The sequence below is a fragment of the Oreochromis aureus genome, linkage group 5 (genome assembly GCF_013358895.1).
Source record: "Oreochromis aureus strain Israel breed Guangdong linkage group 5, ZZ_aureus, whole genome shotgun sequence".
Lineage (NCBI taxonomy): Eukaryota > Metazoa > Chordata > Actinopteri > Cichliformes > Cichlidae > Oreochromis > Oreochromis aureus.
The window spans coordinates 15,119,596-15,141,100 of NC_052946.1; the positions used below are offsets into that span (position 1 = coordinate 15,119,596).

Below are 21,505 nucleotides of genomic sequence, written 5' to 3' on the forward strand. Positions count from 1 at the left end.
ATTGTTGTGCACCAGGAGGAACCCAGGATTTATTACATCAGCGAGGGAACTGACATGAGTCCAAAGAAAATAGCGGTCCTGCTGATGGGTTAAGGACCTTCTGTGGTCCTGTCCAGTAAATGCCTGTCTCCTGGAATCTCCTCCATGCTTAAATACAGCAAAACATCTGGCATCATACTGATGTGCTGTCCTGGAGGATTTGGACTACCTGTGCAACCTCTGTAGGGCCCAGTTACACTGACCCAAGCCAAATGCAAAACTAGTAAAAAAAAAAAAAAAAAAAAGTCAGAAAAGTTGAAGTGCGAAAAAATGGCTAACACAGAAAATAACCCACTGCACCTATGGTGTCACAGCCATAGCCGTCTAAATTACACGAGCAAATCACAAATTATAAACACACTGGAATAAACAAAGAGCAGGGTTATTAGGGCAGAACATGACATTACAGCTACAATACAATGTCAACACTGGATGATCAGCAAATTAAAAGCACTAGCGTTTCAGTGAACAGAAACCTGTCAACTTTTCACAATGCTTAGCTTCAAGCATTTGCAGCCATTCATTATGCAACAATATTTAAATGCAGTTAAATATAATTTAAGAAAGAACATTACAAACAGTAATAAGAGTTATGGTCATTTAAAGAGCACTCTTAAAACGGGCCCACCCCCAGGCTCATGGTAAAAAGGGTTAAGAGCCTGTGGCATAAGCAGTGTTTCAGAAAATGTCACACTTTCCTTTAAAACAGGAAAACCTAACATTGCGCCTTTTATTAATTCATTTAGTGTGATTTTCACCATCTGTCTCACCAGTATATCATTCATCTTTTGGATTATGCCTTTGAATTATTGGCAGGAATAGTTGTTGTAGCGCTTTGGGGTCCTTAGGGACTAGTAAAGCGCTATACAAATACAGGCCATTTTTTAATGGAGAAGAACAATGCTTCATGCAGTCATGCAGTAGCTGTATAATGCAACATAAAGACCTCCACAAATTCACTCAAGGAGAGAAGAGAAGTTTCCCTGTTTCCCACCAGCTGTCAGACCACCTCCGTGCTAACATCAATTAAAAAAAAATTCCCCAAAAGACATTCAACAAATATAATGTATCTCTGTTATGATTATTCATAAGCCGTCATTCTGTACACCTCACACTATAAACACACTGCATTTCTAAATGTTTCTGCCGAAGCAGTCTGGGATGTGGAAACGTCATTATCTCATTCCAGAGTACATTCCAGCTACAGGCCAGCAGGAAGTGAGCTGGAAAATCTCTTATACCGAGTGTGAAGCAGACAAAAATCATTTTTCTCTAATGTCTTGTATCAAGACTCGTGCCAGGTGGAACAGATTTTGCTTGGAAAGTGCAATTTTTTTTTTGTTGCTTTTCTTGCCAACAGAAGAGGAGAGCAAGTAAGAAACAGAAAACTGAGTTCCACAGGAAGCCATTCTGCTGAAAAATGCAGCCAGAATTACATCATCATCAAGTGACACTAATTGTTTCCACTGTTTCCAGAAAATCTTAAAGCCGAAAGCTAGAAAGAGTACACACCATGATCTGCTTTATGAAACAACATTTCATATTTAAAGAGATGCAGGAAAGAAAGTCTCCCTTGAGTCTGCTGATCATAATATGCATCCATACTGTGCATAAAAGTGGTGCCAAACCTTCTGCACATTCACTCTAACTCTTTCAGCAGGTTTCCCAAAGAGAGAGAACAAGGCTAGTCCTAGACTGAAAAAAAAGATGAATGAAAACCTCCACTTAAAAACGTTTATCATCCGTGACTAGGGTTAATCTATATCTGGGAGCCCGAGCCTTTATCAGTAAAAGTGGCCTAGATTTGGTCATCAGTTACTTCTGTATTGTTGGCAGACAGGAAGAAAAGAATAGGAAGAAACAATACAACACAAAGCTGATGACATGCAATCTAGGTATGATACATATATGGAAATGCATTTGCACGCAGCGAACACACGCGCAACCCAACCAAATTTAAATCCGACAAAAGGCAACACACTTCCCGGTCACACGCACACCCATGAGCCCTTTGTCCAAGTGGAGGAGAGGTGTGCCCTGGGTGGAGTGGGGCATTTTTAGGCCTGAAGAAAAAGTCTGATCATGCTTTGTTAACACCCAGAAGAATGTGAACTCACAGTTTCGCTTTCCAGTAACATCACATGACAGACTTTCTATCACGTTTGGATTCGTCCAATAATTTAAATTGGTCTTTACGTTCCATGTCCAGTCACTGGAAAAACGAAATAAACATTTATTTCCATGAACTTTTAGCCTTGTCCTCTACCTGCCCTATATTCTGTTACTGTGTCTTTTATCTTATGTGTACATCCCCTGCATGACAGGACATGTTAAACTACAGATTCTTCTCACATTATGGGGTTAGAGGAATACACGAGAGTCAGAGGAAGATTGCTTCCCAAGAAACTTAGATACAGCAAAGTCTAGGAAGTGCGGTATTTGAGTCGGAAAAACTATGATGCTACTGCTCTAAAAAAAAAAGTTAAAACATAAAAGAGATAGTAGCGCTCCCAACACAGTCTGAAATCAGCAGGAAGCCTAAAAGGACAGTATAATAGCAGGACTGCACATTTATCCAAATCTCTAAACTCTTTAACCTTCGCTGACCTCGCAGCGGGGTGTTAGCAGCGGGCGACACGCACACTGATGCAGCTTACATGAGAAATGCAGAGGAGGAAGAAGACCCCTGTGGTTTAAAAGCACTTTGTTCCCAGGGCTCTTTTGCTTCTGTGCTCTTTGCATCCATCCCACCCAGAGCCAGTTCACAGTGAGGGATGACAGAGGAGTAGCAGACAGCAGAAATGGAGTCACACTTGAAGATAATACAGGAGCAGACAGATATTGGCTATCCTCTTTAGAGAAGAATGTGCAACAGACAGCAGTGACCTGCAGAGCGTCTTTTGTTAAGGCCACAGCTAAATATTTACATCTGTGCATTTGTCCGGGAGGGAATGAATGCAAAGTGTGATAAATGTAAGGATGTCTTGGAAAGCCTCTTTTCTCAGACAGACACAAAAAACTGTATTCAGTGGATAACATGGCTCTCCATTAGTCACTGCAAAAAGACACACACAGTTCAGTTGGACTGCTATTCCTACAGAGGAACAGTGTTCGTATAGAGCTGTCTCTCTTTCAAATGTGCCTCTATACATTGAATGTCTTGTATATACCAGTCACAATATTTCTTTAGGACTTTTTTGGCCTTTATTTGACAGGATAGCACAGGGTGTAGTCATTATTGCTAATAGAGAGCAACTTGAGTGACACCCAGGAAATGGCCCGGGGAGGACTTGAAACCAGGCGCCTGCATTAGCCTTACTGCTCAGCTACAACATTAAACCTACCTGTCTAATATAGCTTTCTGTTGCCTAAACACACTAATGAATTCTGAAAGCACAGTTTTTCTACTGTAAAACATATTTTCACTGCACAGTTACAGCATCAACTGATATTATGCTGCTGTGATGACTAACCAGTGACTAACCAAGATATGTATCACATCCCCCACTTGCCTGGAGCTGAAGTCCAAAAAAAGAAACTAAATCAGAATGAAAGTGCACATTGTCATTTAGACCTTTACTGTAAATCAAAACAGATGGAGTACATTAAGATGGTGGAAAAAGCCTCCTGTAAATGCAAGTTAATGCAAATGCAAAAAATGCTTGATGTTTGTGTTATCAAATACAAGATGTAGAAACTATTATTCAAAAAAGAAAAAAGTCATCCCTAACTGTGCTCAACTGGGTTGTATAATATTTATATTCAACGGTAGAAGAAACAATACAGATATTAGCTGACGGATACAGAGAGGCTTACAGGTAAGCTAAGTGTGCATTCCTTCCTTGGGCTTTGTTAAACACAAAGCGTGTGTTTTTGTTACACAGGGCAACAGATAATTCCATTCTTAATGAATGTTTGGCATTGATAAGGCTTGCTTTTTGTTCCACCCCAGAAATGCACACACGCATGCTTATAGGTATATATAGATAAGCTGCGCATAGCACAAAAGGCCTGCTTAAGGTCATGCCAAGGATGCTGGATTGAATTCCAGTCCAGAATTTGACCTAGCCACTCCAAAACCTTTGGGGTTTTTGTTTCTTTGTTTTTTAAGCCATTTTTTAATGACTGTTGTCTTGCTGCATAAGCCAAGTGAGCTTTAGCATTAAGGAACAAACGGATGGTCAGACAGGATTTTCTGGCAGAGAACAGCTTTCACAGTTCCATCAATTATGGCAAGTTGTCCAGGTCCCGAAGTAGCACAGCAGCCCCAGACCGTCACACTACCACCACCATGTCTGACTATTGGTATGATGCTCTTTTTATGAAATACTGTGTTAGTTTTACACCAGATGTAACAGGACTCAACCCTTTCAAAAAGTTCAGCTTTTGTCTTGTCAGTTCACAGAATTTTTCTCCAAAAGTCTTTATCATCAAGATGGTTTTTGGCGAATGTGAGACGAAACTTTGTCCTGTTTTTGGTCAGCAGTGGTTTTCTCCTTGGAGCTCTCCCATGGATGCCATCTCTTTCTTATTGTTGAATCACGAGCTCTGACCTTAACTGAGACAAGTGAGGTCTGCAGCACTTTAGATCTTGTTTTGGGTTCTTTTGTGACCTCCTGGATGAGTTGTCAAAGTGCTCTTGGAGTAATTTTGGTAGACCGGTCACTCCAGGGAAGGTTCAATGCGGATCCATATTTTCTCAGTTTGTGGACAATGGCTCTCGCTGTGGTTCACTGAAGTCCCAAAGCCTTAGAAATGGCTTTATAACACTTTACAGGCTGTCAAAGGCTCATCAGTTGTTCAATTTATTTTGATCATGGCATGATCTGTTGCTTTTTAAGCTCTTTTAGCCAAGTCACTTTGTCAGACAGGTTCTGCTTGAGCAAGAGGTCTGGCAGTAATCAGACCTGGGTGTGGAAATTGAAACTGAACTCAGCGTTCAAGATATTTTGGTCTTAGCTGATATTTTTGTTTGCACTTATGCCCTCTGTATCTATTGGCTAGTTCCAAAGAAATTTAGAGAGACATCAACACAACATACAGTGAGACATACAGTATCAGTCTTGGGCCTGAATCAACCAGCTACAGCACACATTTGCCAGAAAAGCTCACTTGTACATGAATTCCTTCAAGCACAATGTTTAGGTTTTTCCCCACTTGATCACCAGGTAAGGCTTGGTAAAAGCACTGTCAGGTAAAGCAGTGTGATAACTCGTGGTAATATCTGATCACATCTTGCTTCCCACACTGACAGAAACACATTTATGCTCTAACCTAAGGTGTTTATTTATGGCTCTGCGTGCACGTGTGTGCATTTTATTGAGAACATGTGTGAGAGAGAGGAGATGCCTCTTTGAAACAGTTGTGCAAAAGAGGAAATAACTCAGCTCTGCACAAGAGACTGCTTTCCCGGTGTTATCTTTGGCAGCTCTGACTGAACATCAGTGGAATAAGGCTGCTGCTGACACATTAGTCAGATGTGCCAAAGAGGAAACAACCACAGATTTACACTTTTATCCATTTAAGAATGGTCTGTCACTGCCAAACACCCGGTCGGCAATGATCACTCACGCAAGTCGATTTTTTCCAAAAAATACCGCCAGGTCTGGTTTTAGTTTCCTTGCTTTGGCTGCAGCACATTGATGCGCTCTGACTGGATATACAGGACTCCTGTGGTAGGTTACTGTATCCTTGTGTCATGTGTAAAGATATTTTGGAAGACAAAACATTTTAAAATTATGCTGTTATCTTTGTATTGTTACTATCTGCCCACCTCTACTACACCTGCTTGCGTTTTTATTTATTCCTAAAAAACAAATTCATCCATTTTCTTCTGCTTATCCAGTTCTTATCCAGGGCTGGAGCCTATCCCAGTTGGCATAGGGCGAAAGGCGCGGTGCACTCTGGACAGGTCGCCAGTCAGTTGCAGGGCTAACACAGAGAGACAAACAACCATCCCTTAATTTGCTTAAGGGCAATTTAGAATCACCAATTAACGTAACCGCACTGCATGGCTTTGGACTGTGGGAGAAAGCTCGAGAACCAACAGAGAATAAGCAAACATGCAAACTGAAAGGCCTCGAACAGATGGTGGATTCAAACTCAGGACCTTCTTGGTCTGAGCCAACAGTGCTAAAAAAAACAAAACAAAAGCAGTTCAGTTAAATGGAAGGGTCACACTCAGGAGTCAGACTTCCCCTACATGAACTCTGTGACACATTGGCTACCAGTCCAGGAAATATTATGCTTTTAAACCAATTTGTGCTGGGATGTCTTTCAGCGTACTGTAATTATAAAGTGCGATTGGGCTCACAGAGCATGCACAGATTAGACGTTTATTTATGGCAAAAGTAACTGAATGACAGAGTTCTCATTCGTCTGCTGCAGTTTGAGTAGCTGCTGCTATTCCAAGCACATCAGCATTTATTAACGTTTGGCTATATCTGATTGACCGTCAGCTTTCAAGCTGAATTGACTGTGAAACGACTTGTCAGAGTTTTGTTTACCTACAGAGATTATTATTTCTTACATCACTGGAGCCTGTCAGCAAACACTGATGACCTCAGTCTTGACAAAGTCATCAGTTGGTTTCACACGCGCGCTGCAAGGAGCTGCATGTGAGACTGTAACTCTTAAGACTTAGTTAGATAAGGTTAACCTGCCCAAACCTTCACATGCAATGTCCAAATAAGCCCATATTACAATAGAGCAGGTACAGGGTATGTGTGGAAAATTTACCACTGGATGGTTGTCTTGTGTCTTGCCTCTTGCACCCTCACTTAAAACAAGCGGCAGAGGATCCGTTATCATGCACTAACATGTGAGAAAGCACCCACGGTTACCCACTCGGAAACTTGAATCAGTCATCCCCATATTCTTCAAATTCCAAATGACCAGTCAACAAGCAGTTAAATAACTCTCTCACATGCACACAAACAATCGCGCGTGTGTACGTGCGATGTAAAGATGGGAATGGAATCCGCTGAAGACGCAGCGTAGACAAAGTGAGCTCACAGTCCAGACAAATTTAGTTTGGGGTAAACATTTATGCATCTAATGAACACTGCTGAACAAATTCTGTCACTGTAATTCCAAATGGCCAGCGTTTTTCTTTCAGTCCAAATTATAGCCATTATCTCCGAATGAAGCAACAGCAAAACCACAAGGCCAGATTTTTTTTGTTGTTGTTGTTGTTGCTAATACCGGACTACCGAAGCATTGTCCTTATCCAACACTACGACGGCGGTCGAAAAAACAAGATTACAACACCTCACACGATTGCATTATTACATCGTTGATTGCTGTTGTTGTGGTGGAAAAGAAGTGTAGCAGGATGATGAAGTGGAGGGAAAGTCCACTGGGTGAGACAGAATGAAGAGACAGGTTTACATTAACGCTCGGGGTGGTCTTACGCAAGAGCCTCGCTCATTGAGACAGCAAGAGAAACAAATCTGGGACAGACAGCGTGAGTATGCAAGTGAAGTGTTGTGGTTTAACCTATAAAGCTCAGTGCTAGAAAGATTTATTAATTATATTTTACAAATCAAATGTTAACATGTTGGTAATGATGTAGTAAATACACATGGACTTCTGACACAGCTGATGCCTTCAGTTCAGAGCTTAACATTTTAGAATGAACAGGCCAGCTAAGATCATCGCTTATCTGCTCCCATGTAGCTGACTTGTTGTGATGCGAGCATTTTGACTGCAGTAGGGTGACATAACATTTATGAAATTTAATTATATGACTGGCCCGAGTTAGACCTCAAAAACTGTCAGCAGACTGTACAGTAATTATTGAACACTTTAAATTAACAAAGCTAGTTTTTATGTGATGTGGTTTCAGAAACTGTGGGAGAAAACTGTGCTTGGCTGCAGTCAAAGTGACGCCTTAACTCTAATCTGGTTTTCTACACTCTAGTACAAAGTAGACTACAAGTTGCAGTCACCATGAAACCTATTGTTTCATATAGAGCTGAACCTTAATCTTCCTGCTCTCCAGGCCAAATCTCTCTGACAGAACCACCCTGTTCAGCTAGCTACATCTGTCTATGTCACATACACACACACACACACACACACACACACACACACACACACACACACACACACACACACACACACACACGTACGCACCATGATACCCCCCATATCCCTACACCCTCATACCAAAGCAATATATGACACAGTCTGCCTTCCTCCCTTCCTGTTTTAAGATCAATTGCCGTTATAATCTGATGAATGTGGTTCAGCTGTTGTGATTTTTTTACTTGCCACTTGTACGCAGTGGGCAAACCACTGAACAAATGGAAAGATCCACTCTTTTCGTGAAAGAGTGCATGCTTATGTGACTTTGCAGGGGGGGGATTTATGAATCCAAGAAACTGTGGGACTGCTGACATGGCAGATGGGAATATTTTCATTTGGTTGCAAGGAATTCCTCAGGGATCTCAGGCACGGATGCAGGCTGAAGAATGTAAAGATGGGAAACATGACTAGGGAATCCATCAGTGTCCAAGAAAGGGCAAACAGTGTTCCGGTTTCTTTTCATGTCCCTCAAGACTGGCTTGTCAATCACACTTGTGGTTTCAGCACTGCAGGGGTGTACGGATTCAGCGAGGATCGGGGCTGGTGGGGCGCCAAACACACGGCAAGCCAGCATCAACAACCTGATGGAAACGGTCAGATATGCATGTCTCAACAGACTGTAGCTGAGATTGGAGAGAGTAAGAACAAGGAAAAATAAACAAATCTTAACTATGTGATTTGTGCTATTTACTAAAGGCACTGGAAGTTTGTATCGGTGGTCTAAAATTTTGACACATTTGGTGTGAGGGACAGCAGGATTGTGGGTGGAGGAAGAGCGTGAGGGCTGAGTAAGACATGAGAGTAAACAGGAAGAACAAACAGCCTATCAAAGTATAAACTAATAATCTGACACAAAAGAAAACTACTGTTCATAAAGCCAAGTGTGCACAATTAAAACCAAGGCAGAGAAAGTTGGGCCAAATCTGAACCAGCTGCTCAAGTGGACCCCAGATGTAAGAGCGAGACATGCAAACACAAACACCTTCTATTCTAGTTGAACAGGATGATTGTGAGACTGGGGAAGCTGTCCTCTGTGTTTTTAAGATACTTTTCTGGGAAATTTTACCACCGTGGGTTTTTATACACGGTTATGTGTCTGTATGTGCTGCCATTAATCTGTCTCCATTTTTTTTGTCTTTCTTCCTCTGGGTGCGCTGAGTCCACTCCATCCCTTTGGACCATCTTTCTTCCTCTATATTCGCCCTCCACTACAAACATCCGGCCATCAGTCATCGCCCCTGTATGTTTAGTCATCGATCATCCTTCCAGTCATGCTACATTCCCGTCTTTTAACTAGAACCAGTGCAAAAACAGACTCAGGCAGCATACTGAAACTCAGTCAGTCTTGCTGCTGCTGTGCTGTCACTGATTCATATCCACTCCGCACATTGCCAATACAGGAGGCTGGAGGACAGAGTACAGTGAGGAAAAAGAAGGATAAAGGTGAAGAAGAGGAGAGCAACCACAACAAGACGACTGATGGGCGTGCACACAAAGATTTCCCAACTTTTTTCTCTCCCTTCCTGTCTTTTGGATGCCACTTGGTTGAACCAGTTGGGCTGTTTATCGAAGGCACGGAGCCCCGCGACACCAGATAATTCCCACGTTGTGTGTAGACGACAAACACGCACTTGTAGCTTAAATTACTCTTTTTACATTAACACAAACATTAGTCTTGCCGACGTCAGAGCCGGCGATTTCTTTGGCTAGCTACGATCCAGAATTATAGACAGATAAACATCGGAAGACCGACTGCGTCGACAGTCTTGTGGAACAGCCTCTTAGGTTTCGATGCGAGTCCCCTCAACAGGATGTAAACAGTGAAGACTAGCCTTTAAATTTTATGGAAGTTGTTAAGTGGTTTATCCTGGCTTAAAAAAATGTTTTCAAGTTGAGGAAACAAAACAAAAACATGTACGGCTATTTCAACTGCAGCGTATAAAAAAAAAAATGCAAAACTGTGTATAAAACCCCCGGCACACAGAAAGCCACCACGAAGTCAAAAGTTTTATTTCTTTCTGTACAAAAAACACAATTTTAAGACCACTTTTTTATGTTTCAAGTAGCTTGGAGACAAAATGTTGATTTGAAGTGTGAGAAACCACTGACCCTTTAACCCTGCAGAAAATCACCTTGTCATGTCACATTGTGGTACCAGATTGTGTCTTTAATGTGCGTGTTTGTACAGCTACATGCTTCTGTCCATACATATACGGTGCCCCAAGGTTTCATGTGCAGCTTTCTGTACAAAAAGTCTGGAAAACACAAATGCATTCCAGAAACTACACATAAGTGGTGAAGCTGGTTTCCCCCTTATGTGATTTAATGACTTCCTGCATTGTGAACTCTCTTCAAACATGGCTTCCAGTTAAACCAAAAGTCAGTCTGCGTGTTTGGCTAACAACCCCCCCAAGTAACTACCATAACACATAAAACTAGCAAGCTGTGTTTTGAATCTGGAAGAGTCTAAAAAATACACCTCAAGTGAGGCAAAATATGTGTTTAAACTGCGGGGGATGTCGAAGGATAGACAAATGCTTCTTGCTGGGAAAACGACTTGTAATACCAACATGAAGAAAGAAACCCAGGAACAAGACGACGGCAATTTACTTAATAGTTTTGATTTGAGTTTCAACAGGCCTTGGCAGCATTTGCACAAACTCCCAGACCAAATGCTGATCTTAGAGGGACTGAATGATTACACAGAGAGGTTACTCACAATAAACCATGACACAGCATGAAAGCTGTGAGAAGGTCTGTTTTGTGCCATATTTTTCACTCTTCTTACTCACGACAGGAGTGACCCTCGACTCCGATGAGACCAGCACATCTGCCACAAATCAGACTTTGTCGAAATGATGTTTTCAGACGATTCGTGGTGTCCGTGCTGACGCTGTTGATCGTCACGTCTTTAAATCAACTGCCTATTAGACTTCGTCGCTCTATAAATGCAAAACTGAAACCTTAAAGTGGCGCTTTATAGTCATCCAGATTAAATGAGAATCTGCTAAAGCTCTACCATGAATCAGGACTTGCTCAATCACAGCTGCTCAGGCTCTGATCTGGGTAATTACTCTCTGGACCAAAATAAACTGCAAGTCGCAGTCATTAAGAAACTATGACTTTGATTGGCATTATTTTCCAAAGACAAAGAATTAATAATTACACTTTGGGATTCTGGGTTACAGAAAAGCCTGTTTGACTGTCACGTCCACTGAGCTGGAATTAAGATACAGCTTAATCAATGTGGGGGTTACAATAGTGCCTGTGTTTCTCTGCGTTTTATCAGGATTAGAGTTCAGTTTGTAACTCAGTCAAATTTGTGTTTGAGATGAGAGGCAGGAGGGCATTTAGAAAATGAAAGATGTCAGGCGAAGTAAGCTGGACCACGAAGAGATCTTAATGTGATCTTTTCTTTCTCCTGATATTTGTGCACAGTTGTACTGTATGTTAAATACAGTAATAAAGCACAGTATCATGATATTTCATGTGGCAATATTGTATCCGTACAGGGACACAAAATATGGATATTTTATTCAATAAATTAAAATACTCTGGGTATACTAAAAACACGAGGGCTCATCTCATGCACCACCATGCTACGTTAGCCACCATGCTACGTTAGCCACCATGCTACGTTAGCCGAGCAAACTTATGTTAACTCGCCTCAATCGAAAATCGATAACGTTATATTATGGGATAAAACACATAACTGACAAAGTTTATAATTGGGGACGTTGAGCTAAAATTAGCAGCCTTGCACCTGCTTGATTGCGAATATTCAGGACTGCACTGCGGTTAAAGCATCCTCCTGTACAACATCCATTATGACCTCGGCAACCATGGAGATGCCTCTTAAAATGTTTAAAATTAAAAAAGCCACTCCATTGTGAATTGGTTTAAAAAAACTGTTTTCAGTGGGACATAGAAGTACTCTGACCCAAGGCTTGTAAGTCCTTTAAACTGCAGTTTGTCAAAGGCACTCGTGTAATTCCTCATCCCTCACACTACAGAAGGGAAAATTGTATTGAGCTTCTCAGGGTATGAGGCTGATAGTGTGTGAGCTTTAACAGGGTCTGTAGGCTATCCAGTTGATTTAATCAGAGTGTGTTTACTGATAATCCTATTTCATATAGGTCCCCCAGCAGCACATGCACTCCGTGGATTCACTGCATGTGTACACGTGACGGGCCTATGTTCTCATGAACATGCCCAACTTCTGTGTGCTTGGCACGGTGGCAGAAAGAGGAATATGAGATGATGTGATTTGCCAACATGCTGGCCGGGAGGCAGACACACATGTGTGACACAAATGCAAATCCGATAAGAAGAATGAAAACCACACAGTACAGAAGCCATTCAAGTGCCTATCATTATCGCTACTGATTTCCATCCTTCTATGCTCCTCTGAAATAAAGAATCGGATCCTGCACGTTTGCAAACATCAAGTGTCGTGTAAGAGCAAAACAAAGCGGGAATACCAGATTTGTGAGCAGAGCAGCAGCTGCGATCTGTGCACAGTATGTTTCCAAGCAAACAAACAAATTGCTGCATGAGCAGAAACGCTGTTCGTAAGTCGATGGATGTCAACAACTCTTTTCCTAAAACAAAAACAGGAACAGTATTACTGGCTACAACATTTCTGAACACAGCAAACATGTGCAGGTGGCAAATGGGGCCGTCGCCTTTTTCGCGTCATATGCAATGTCATATTTCTTTAATTTATGAGAGCAGTGCGCTTTTTTAAAAATCTGGAGTCATCTAAGGGCATCTATTCAAGGCACACATGCAAAACAACTGAGGCGGGGCTGCCCTCTTTGTTCACCTGATGTCTTTCTATGCAGTAAAAAGAGCACTTCATATCACCCTGTCAGAGGGTTAGACAATACATCGAGACCACGCTGCCACAAAAACACACAACAACTGCACTCCTCTTAAGTTGTAACAACAGTTTGTGAAGCTTCTGACAAGACCGGCCTGCTTTCTGCAGTTCATTGCCGACGCTACCTTTACACACCCAGGGGGAACTAAAATATTTATGTAAACTCACAGAGGTTACGAGATATTTTTATGGCCAGTCTGCATGTTTTTTTCTGTTAACACTTGCAGGTTAAAATAGTTTAATAGGTCAATATATAGCTAAGTGATTTCTTTCCGGTGAGGGTTTCCTGATCTAATCACTAACATCATTAGGAGTTTATCGCATGGCACCGTCTGCTTCATCCTCAACCTGCTGTGGTCGAACCAGAGCAAAGACAGTATTAGCAAAGCTCACATTTATTGTTCTAAACAACACCGCATAACATCTCTAATTATATACACTCGCTATGTTAGTGACATCTGTCCAACTGCCAGTCAACACAAAAGTCTACTCCACCAATCACATTTCAGACAGTGCTGAGCTACTGGGATTTTCCCACTCATCTCTAGGGTTTACAGAGAATGGTCCAAAAAAGAAAACTATCCAGTGAGCGGCAGTTCTCTAGGCGAAAAGGCCTCGCTGAGGTCAGAGGTCAGAAGAGAGTCGAAGGAATGCTTCCAGCTGATAGGAAGGCAGAAATAACTCGAATAACCAGACGCAGAAGAACATCTCTGAATGCACAACATGTTTAACTTTGAAGCCGACAGCAGCAGAAGACCACGCTGGGTGCCACTCCTGTGAGTTTAGAACAGGAAACGGCAGATACAGCTGACACGGACTCACCAACTTGACATCAGAAGATTAAAAAACGCAGCCTGATGTGATGCTCAGGTCAGAACTGGGCTTGAATAATATGGATTCATTGTGGCTTTTATCGTATCAAAGGATCAAGGCGGGGTTGTGTAATAGATATTTTGTCAAACTTTGTACCCCTTAGTACCCACTGAACATCACTTAAACACTACAGCTTACCTGAATATTGTTGCTGACCATCCATTAATGACTGCAGTGTGCTCATCCTCTGGTGGCTGCCTAACTCTAGAGTAGATACATGTTCTTTACAAATGCTGATTTTTTGATGCAGTGTATTAATAAAGTATCACAAGAAGAAGGAATAGGATTTATCCCTGTCCTGATATGCCTTCACACCTTTATCACAGTGGCAAAGGTAACATAAACTGAAGCAGATTTAGCCGTTTTTAATATTATTTGCATTGACTCCATTGTCCAGTTTAAAAAGTGCTTTAGCTTTAATGTCTGCTCACAGATTAGTAACAGGGGATATTAAAAATACATAAATAATCAACACGTAGGACCAAGTCCAGCATTAGTAAGCTGCATGACCTTCCTATACCTTGTAAAAAAAAAAACCATCTTGGAGGGAAAATCCCTTTTATTATAGCTTAAATGCAAGAGATTTGGTTGCAAACACTGCTGGAAAAGAAAAACGACAGAATTAATGTTGAATTTATCTTGAAAAACAGCATTTATTTAGATTTTAATATGAATGGAGAGTATTTGTATAATAGAATAGTGATTCCAGGCCAGCCAGGCTGTTTCCTTTCTTCCTCTGCTCATCTCCCATGTACACGGATGCATTAGAGAAAGTGTTTGGGAACGAATGTCTAGACATCAGCTACTTAATGCAAGCAGTCTGGAGCCTTTTTAAACATTTTGCCAAAAACTGAAAGTTGTAAAGAAGCTTTATTTCTGATGGTTCAAACGGTCACGGTGACTCTCAAAGATGTTTTTCTCCAAAATAGGTTACAAGCAGTTAGACAGGGTCATTTTGGGCTTAGAACTAAAACCAGGTACAAGCCTGGGACATTTTCCAGACAACATCACATCTGCACATGTGCAGTTTATCAGTGAGAACCTACTTTGTCGACATGTAATCTTATTCAGCACTTTAATGCATTTTCTCATCCAGTCTGAAATCATCTGGGCTGTTAGTCACCATGTGATGTTCACCTCTGCAAATAATGCAACTGTGTGTTTTCTGCTGGCACACCTGCCCGCTGGCACACTCTTCAAACAACTACTGAGTATTTTCCCATTGATGGGGACAGATATGAATCTCTCCTGCCATCACACATGATACCAAGATGAGAAGGGTATTGTCCACACCTGCCAATGCCTACTGGTCACTCTTGGCAACAGCAGAGCTATTTTCCCGCCTGTGACTAGCAAAGACAGCATGACGCATATTTACACATTTCACAGGCTCTTAACAATAAGCACCCAGTATCTCAAACAGACAGCAAAGTCAAGATGTGTCGAAAAAAAAAAAAAAAAAAGCGAGAGAGAGAGGATTAGAGGTAATGGTGATGCAGGTAGGGAATAAAAATCCAGACAGTTAAAGAAACCAGGGCACCAGACAGACAACTAGAGCATCAAAAAGCACTTTAATCTGCCAATAAATGGAGACATGCTTTTAAAAAATTGTAGGAAATCACACATAAGAGCAGCTAAAAGCCTCTTTTTATACAGACACATCAAATCTTTTATCAAATCCACTTCACCATCAGGTTATATAAACCTGAGATATTTTTGAACTTCCATGATTTTACAATTTATTATCATGTGGACTCTCTCTATACAGATTTACAATAACATTCATTTCTGAATAAGAGTCCTCCAGCTCTAAACGGCCAGACATATAATAACGTAATGGCCATGGAGCTTAAAGCAAACATTCACACCCTTTTTCTCAGACTATGGGGTTTTCATGTTGTCTCAAAAACACACTTTTTTACTACCCATGTTAACTCTGAAACACTGAAAACTGTAGATACTGTAATATCAACTTAACCACCTACAGAGCAGAAATAACAATGTTTAAAGCTTTCACGTGTTCATAAAAAAAACAAGGGTATTTGTGTCTGACTTTGTGATTTTGGTGCCTTTTAGATCATTTTTTGTTGCAACTATCAGAAAAATAATATGACTCAGTGTGCAATTAATTTAAATAACAGATCCATAGAGTGTGTGCATGCACTTTGTTCACCAAGTCACAAAGAGTGCAAGTGTTAACTGATGAAACTCAACCCTCTCATCTCAATGTCGGCTCTTGTGGATCCAGAATACCAGGATGTCAGTGACTGTAACATGTAGACTCAAGGCTTTGAAAGGATACGCCACAAACCGATGGCCAGCCAAAGAACGACATGCAAGACCACGAGAAGCCATCACCAAAATTAAGTTCTGAACATGCAAAACTGCTGTTGAAATATGGTTAAGAATGTGTATAACAGCTGTTACACTGGGACATGACATGCAGCTACCTGAAACCTGAAGAGAGTATTTAAATATGAGGTAAACTGGCACGCAGGTTTGGCAACAGTCTGCACAGATACGCAGGTGTGGAGTGTAGCACAATCCCTCCAGTCTTATGGGAAAATTATTTTCATATACATGGACCCTGGATTTGTTCATACCGTTATAGACGGAGCAGTTTTGACAAGGTTTCAGTTTTTCCCTGTCCTAAAAATATTTTGCGTTTTGTGTAATAAAATATAAAGTTTCGGTCTGTGCGACACATTAGCAAAAAGAACATCTCGATCTGCTGTGTCCACTTTTCAAATGCCATTGACTCCCTCTCTCAACCTGTCTGGACAGCTTGATGCTGAGTATACGCTGTGCGTGGGATAAAAGTCAAACCGAGGGAGGCAGAGAGGTGCAGTCGCTTCTCAGTACACGATGGCCTAAAACGTCCATTGCTGGAGTCAACAAGCACTATTCCATATTCAGTATTCTCATTTTGATTTATAGTTTACAAATGACACAGACAGACCTCCTGTGAGCTTGATATTATTCCTAAGTGCGCTCTGACACTGGATTTAGGCATCCAACAACAATTCCACTGTAATAAACTCAATTACACCACTAATTTTGTTGTGTTTTTTTCAACTTTTACACACTTCTTTGACAGCAGAAATTCTCTGTCACTGAAAATCAAAATGATGATGATGTCTTTCACGGTGCCCACTCGCCTCGTCCATTGTTAAATTTTCCGTCCTCCTTTCTCCCAGATCTCAGTTGTCTGGCTTACAGCAGCTGTTGCTAGGCAACAGCTAACACCCACCCATTTGAATATTATCACTTATATCACAACAACACAGTCAGAACAGTAAAATAAAGGACTAAATGTATGTTATATAAGATGGAGTTATGCATCCTTTTTACCGAACATGTAAAACAAGCGCCCATTTACGGTCATTTTGGCTGTTTCGAAACATTTATGTTTATGTCACTTGGTTTTAGCAACTGAACATCTGAATCAAATGAAACCACAAGCACAATATGATGCTTATCAGCTGTAGCAGGTTCCAAACTGTCCACTCACCTGGAATTGTTCACCTCTAAGCTTATCAGCTTTTTTCTTTTTTTAACACCAGCATGTTTTTTCTGAAAGTTCTAACCTGCGATACAGTGACAACAAACACTTGGCAGTGGAGCTTTTGAACACCCGAGTCACATTTAGATCTTTTTCTATTCTTTTTCTGCGCTGTGTTCTCTGACTCACAGATAATAAATCTGTTGCAGTGACACTGAAAACCTGTGCAGGCCTACTTTTTTCTCCCCAATCAACCAATAAAAGAATCAGTAGTGGTGCTGGGATTAGAAACACTGAAGCGACGGCAAACAAACATGTAACAGGGCCGTGGCTCCAGGAAATCTGATTTAAATCAATCATTGCCACCAACTATAGGCAGATTTACAAGCCACACATGCTTTGTTGAAGAATGAATGAACAGAGCAGGTGAATAGGAGGCAGGGCACTGGTGATGAGTTCAGTATACAGACAGAGGCTGAAGAAAAATATGTGTGTTATAGATACACCGGCACGAATACCTTTCCAAATTCTTTCATGCTCACTCAGTGATGCTTACACAGAGACAGCGCTGGCACAAGTTAAGACCTGCAGCGAGAGGGTGTGTGTGAGCTTTTATAGGGCTGTGTGTGGGAAGATAGACAGGATTGCTCTGTTTCTACAGAATGACACAACAAGGAGGGGGAGAAAGACAGCTGGATCACAACACGCTTCAATATAATGGAAATTTCTGCAGTGATGATCTTTAATTGGATGGCTTAGTCATGTAACTTTGACCTGTCACTTTATTTTTCAAATAAATCAGTCTTTAGGATTAAGTTATGACACACTCAGTGAAACACCAGCACACATACATTGTTTTCATTCAAAACTTCTTACAGCAACACTGTATCACCCTTGATGATCAACAGTGTCCTCAAGATGAGTGTCTCTCCCTCTCACTGTCACTCGGGTCACCCTCACTTTCACTGTTAGTTTTGTCACATGAATTTGCCCTTTGGGCACTGCTGCCCTTATCCAGTAGTTCTTTTAGTATCTATATGTTGCATGATTGTTACATAAAACTGAGCTCCACATGTGACTTAACTAACCGTGCTGACTACAGCTGAAATAATCCTGATGAATGGAGAACAGGGACATGAAAGTGAAGGCATCCTATGGTCCAAACAGCACTGACAAAATAATGATCCCCATCTTCTTTATCACAATTACAGTAACACACATGACGTGTGTTCTACGATCTAAGGAAACAGCAGGTCTGGAACTCGTCCAGTGAACCGGGAGAGAGAAGGGGAAGTTTCTGAGTCTGTTCTGCTTCTCTTTCTCTTCCTGGCATTCTCTCTCAGCCATCTATCATCCATAAATCAGCATGAGATTTATGGAGCCAACTGGATGTCCGTCTCCTCTCGCCCTCTTTCTTACATTTCCCTGCCTGCCTTCTCATTTGATTTACTAACTGTTATTCTGAGGACATATACAACAGTGAACAAACCGGATGAGCTGACTGTGAGAGGGAGACACAGGGGAAGAGCAAGAGGGAAGTAACAAAATGACAAACATAGAGAACTGCAACTAAACACACAACCAATGCTGACATGGAAATATAGAGGGATGACTTAATAACCGATTCATTGTATTTTTTTATTTCTCTACAAACTAAATAATTCATAATTTGGTCCTTTAAGTTGAAAACCCTAAGTAGAAGGCATGCCCACATATCTGCAACGCCTCTAACTGGCATATTTAACAGGGGATTCCTGGCCTACATGTTGCTTGCTTTCTTTTATTCTTCCCCACTGGCCTGTACAGGAGTGCAGCCAGATTGGCACGTGGACCTAGTGAGGCTACAAACTTCCAGCGGAGAGGCACAGCTGGCTTTGTGCCCAGGATACAAACTCCCTTCTTGCAGAGAGCGTGTACTCCACTCCCTGCTGCTTCTTTGCAAGCCAGGGCCACTATTGTTGGTGCTGCTGCAGCTGCTGCAAGGGTCTCTCCTCTCCACTGTGCAAACTGACACACATTAGAGGACTGCATGCCCTTCTGTATGACTAAAGAAAAGACTGCACACAAACTGTACTTCAGTGATCCCCTTATACCCTCAAAATGTATGTGTGCCCCTTGTAAGAAGGTTAAGGGAATGATGTGATCACTAGAAAACCACTTGTAATTTTACATTTCGGCAATATGGATCCTCATTGTGCGTGGCAGTGGGTGTCCCTCCTCTCTTCATTTGCACTGGGCTGATTCACAGCCCACGTTAAAAAAAAATAAAAAATCACACCATTACACATCCAGCTGATGTATCACAAAGATGCCATATGAAAATTACAATCAGTGAATAAAAATGCAATAACGAAAATATGGATAGAGAATCGCCATCCGGCTCTTTCAACATCCTTTCATTTCACCCTGTTGATACCACCGTTACATTCCGCATGGGCGAAGCGTGCTATCCCCCCTTCAGAAAAAAGAAATCCCGTAGCCTAAAAGAAGGTGTGCCATTTTTTGCGCAAAGCTACTATGTGCCCGAGAGGAGCTCCTACCTGAATCGGGGCGAATCTTTTATACATTCTTCAAAGTCCACAGTCATTTTGCGTTTTCTCGTTAATTCCCACGTCAGGCTGCCAATGTCATTGCCCCCAGCGGGATGTAGCTTGAACCGTGTGGATGATGACTGGTATCCCCTTGACGCGCAGCAGTCTGTCGCCCCTCTTCTGGTGGCACGGTGACACAAAATGCGAGCCGAGTGCGCGGCACGCAGATTACTACTACACTACTGCCGCTGCTGCTCAGACAGGCGGGAGGCGTAGCTGCACCGTGAGCACCGGAGAAGGAGAGAAGAGCGCTGAGCAGACACAAGCTTCCGTAACAACCCAGGAGGAGCACAAGGAATCATGGGAGATAGATAGATAGATAGATAGATAGATAGATAGATAGATAGATAGATAGATAGATAGATAGATAGATAGATAGATAGATAGATAGATAGATAGATATTAAAGACCTCATACTACCACTTTATCCTAACAGAGCACTTTGCTTACAAACTGCATGCTTACGTGTGGTTGTAGCAGTTTTTTAAAGTAGAATGGGAGGTAGAGCCTTCAGCTTCCAGGCCTCTCTCACCTGTGGATTCTCCCAGTTGGGATTCAGGAGACAGGCAACCTCTGTGATATTAAGATTAGTCTTAAAACTTCCCTTTTTGTATTACGCTTTTAGCTTGGACTGTATCAGGTGAACCCTGAACCTTGCATATGTTGCAATAGACTGTAGCAGGCGGTGGGGGCTTCCCATGATGCTTAGAAAGTTTTTTCTTCACTCGCATCTTTTCATTCTCTGTATTTATATATCAGTTTGTGTTTGATCATTAAAGTGTCTCTCTCTCTCTTTCTCTGTGCTCTTAGGCTGGTTGTTGGTTCTCCAGGATGTTTCTTCCTGTTAAAAGTGAATTTTTCCTTTCCGTATGCCCATGATTGTTGGGATTTGTCTATATTATTGTAGAGTCTTTACCTTACAGCGCAAATCACCTTAAAGTAAATGCTGTTGTGAATTGACGCTATATAAATAAAACTGAATTGAACTGAATTAAAAGCTACTGTGGGTGTAATGTGTAGGTGGTCCTGTACTTTTGTCTATATAGTGTTTGTAAACACAAAAACTGGCTTATGTAAAGTGCTAACTTTTTTATTAAGCCTGTGATATTTCACTCATGATTAGCATTAGCTTAAACATCATCTATGTGGAAAACATGTAGGTATGTGTATCCTCTGGGGGGCACAGAGAATAGACTTAAAGAAAATAGCAACAGTGGTTTGTAAACATGTGAGCCTTTGAATGAGCTTAAATTTACTAACCTTATTAACCGTATCATAAATTAGACAAAAGTGGACTACTTCAAAAAATAATATTGTAGATTTAAGTTTAAGTTTAAACATTAAACTTTTTTCTTTTTTTGCTTGACTCGTCTGCTTGTCCCTCCGCCCTGAACCGCTTGCTCTTGTTAGCGGTACATTGACTACTTGTTGTCGACCAATCCTCAACGTGTGTACAGTATCTGGCTTTAATGACTGGGAGCAAAGAGGCTCTGCGGCTGGAGCGACGTAATCAAAATGCGACGTATTACA

General features: G+C 41.5%; 1 protein-coding gene across 4 annotated transcripts in view; it reads right to left on the reverse strand.

Annotated features, from left to right (window-relative positions):
• LOC116326427 (arf-GAP with coiled-coil, ANK repeat and PH domain-containing protein 3-like) overlaps window positions 1–20,230 on the reverse strand; it is a 58,187-nt gene extending 37,957 nt beyond the window's left edge. For all 4 annotated transcript variants that reach the window (XM_039611827.1, XM_039611826.1, XM_031747718.2 and 1 more), the window contains exon 1: window positions 19,925–20,230. In XM_039611827.1, the coding sequence (XP_039467761.1) occupies window positions 19,925–19,971 (47 nt within the window). In that variant the 5' untranslated portion in view covers window positions 19,972–20,230. The remainder of the gene's footprint in view (window positions 1–19,924) is intronic.
• Window positions 20,231–21,505: the final 1,275 nt, after the last annotated feature.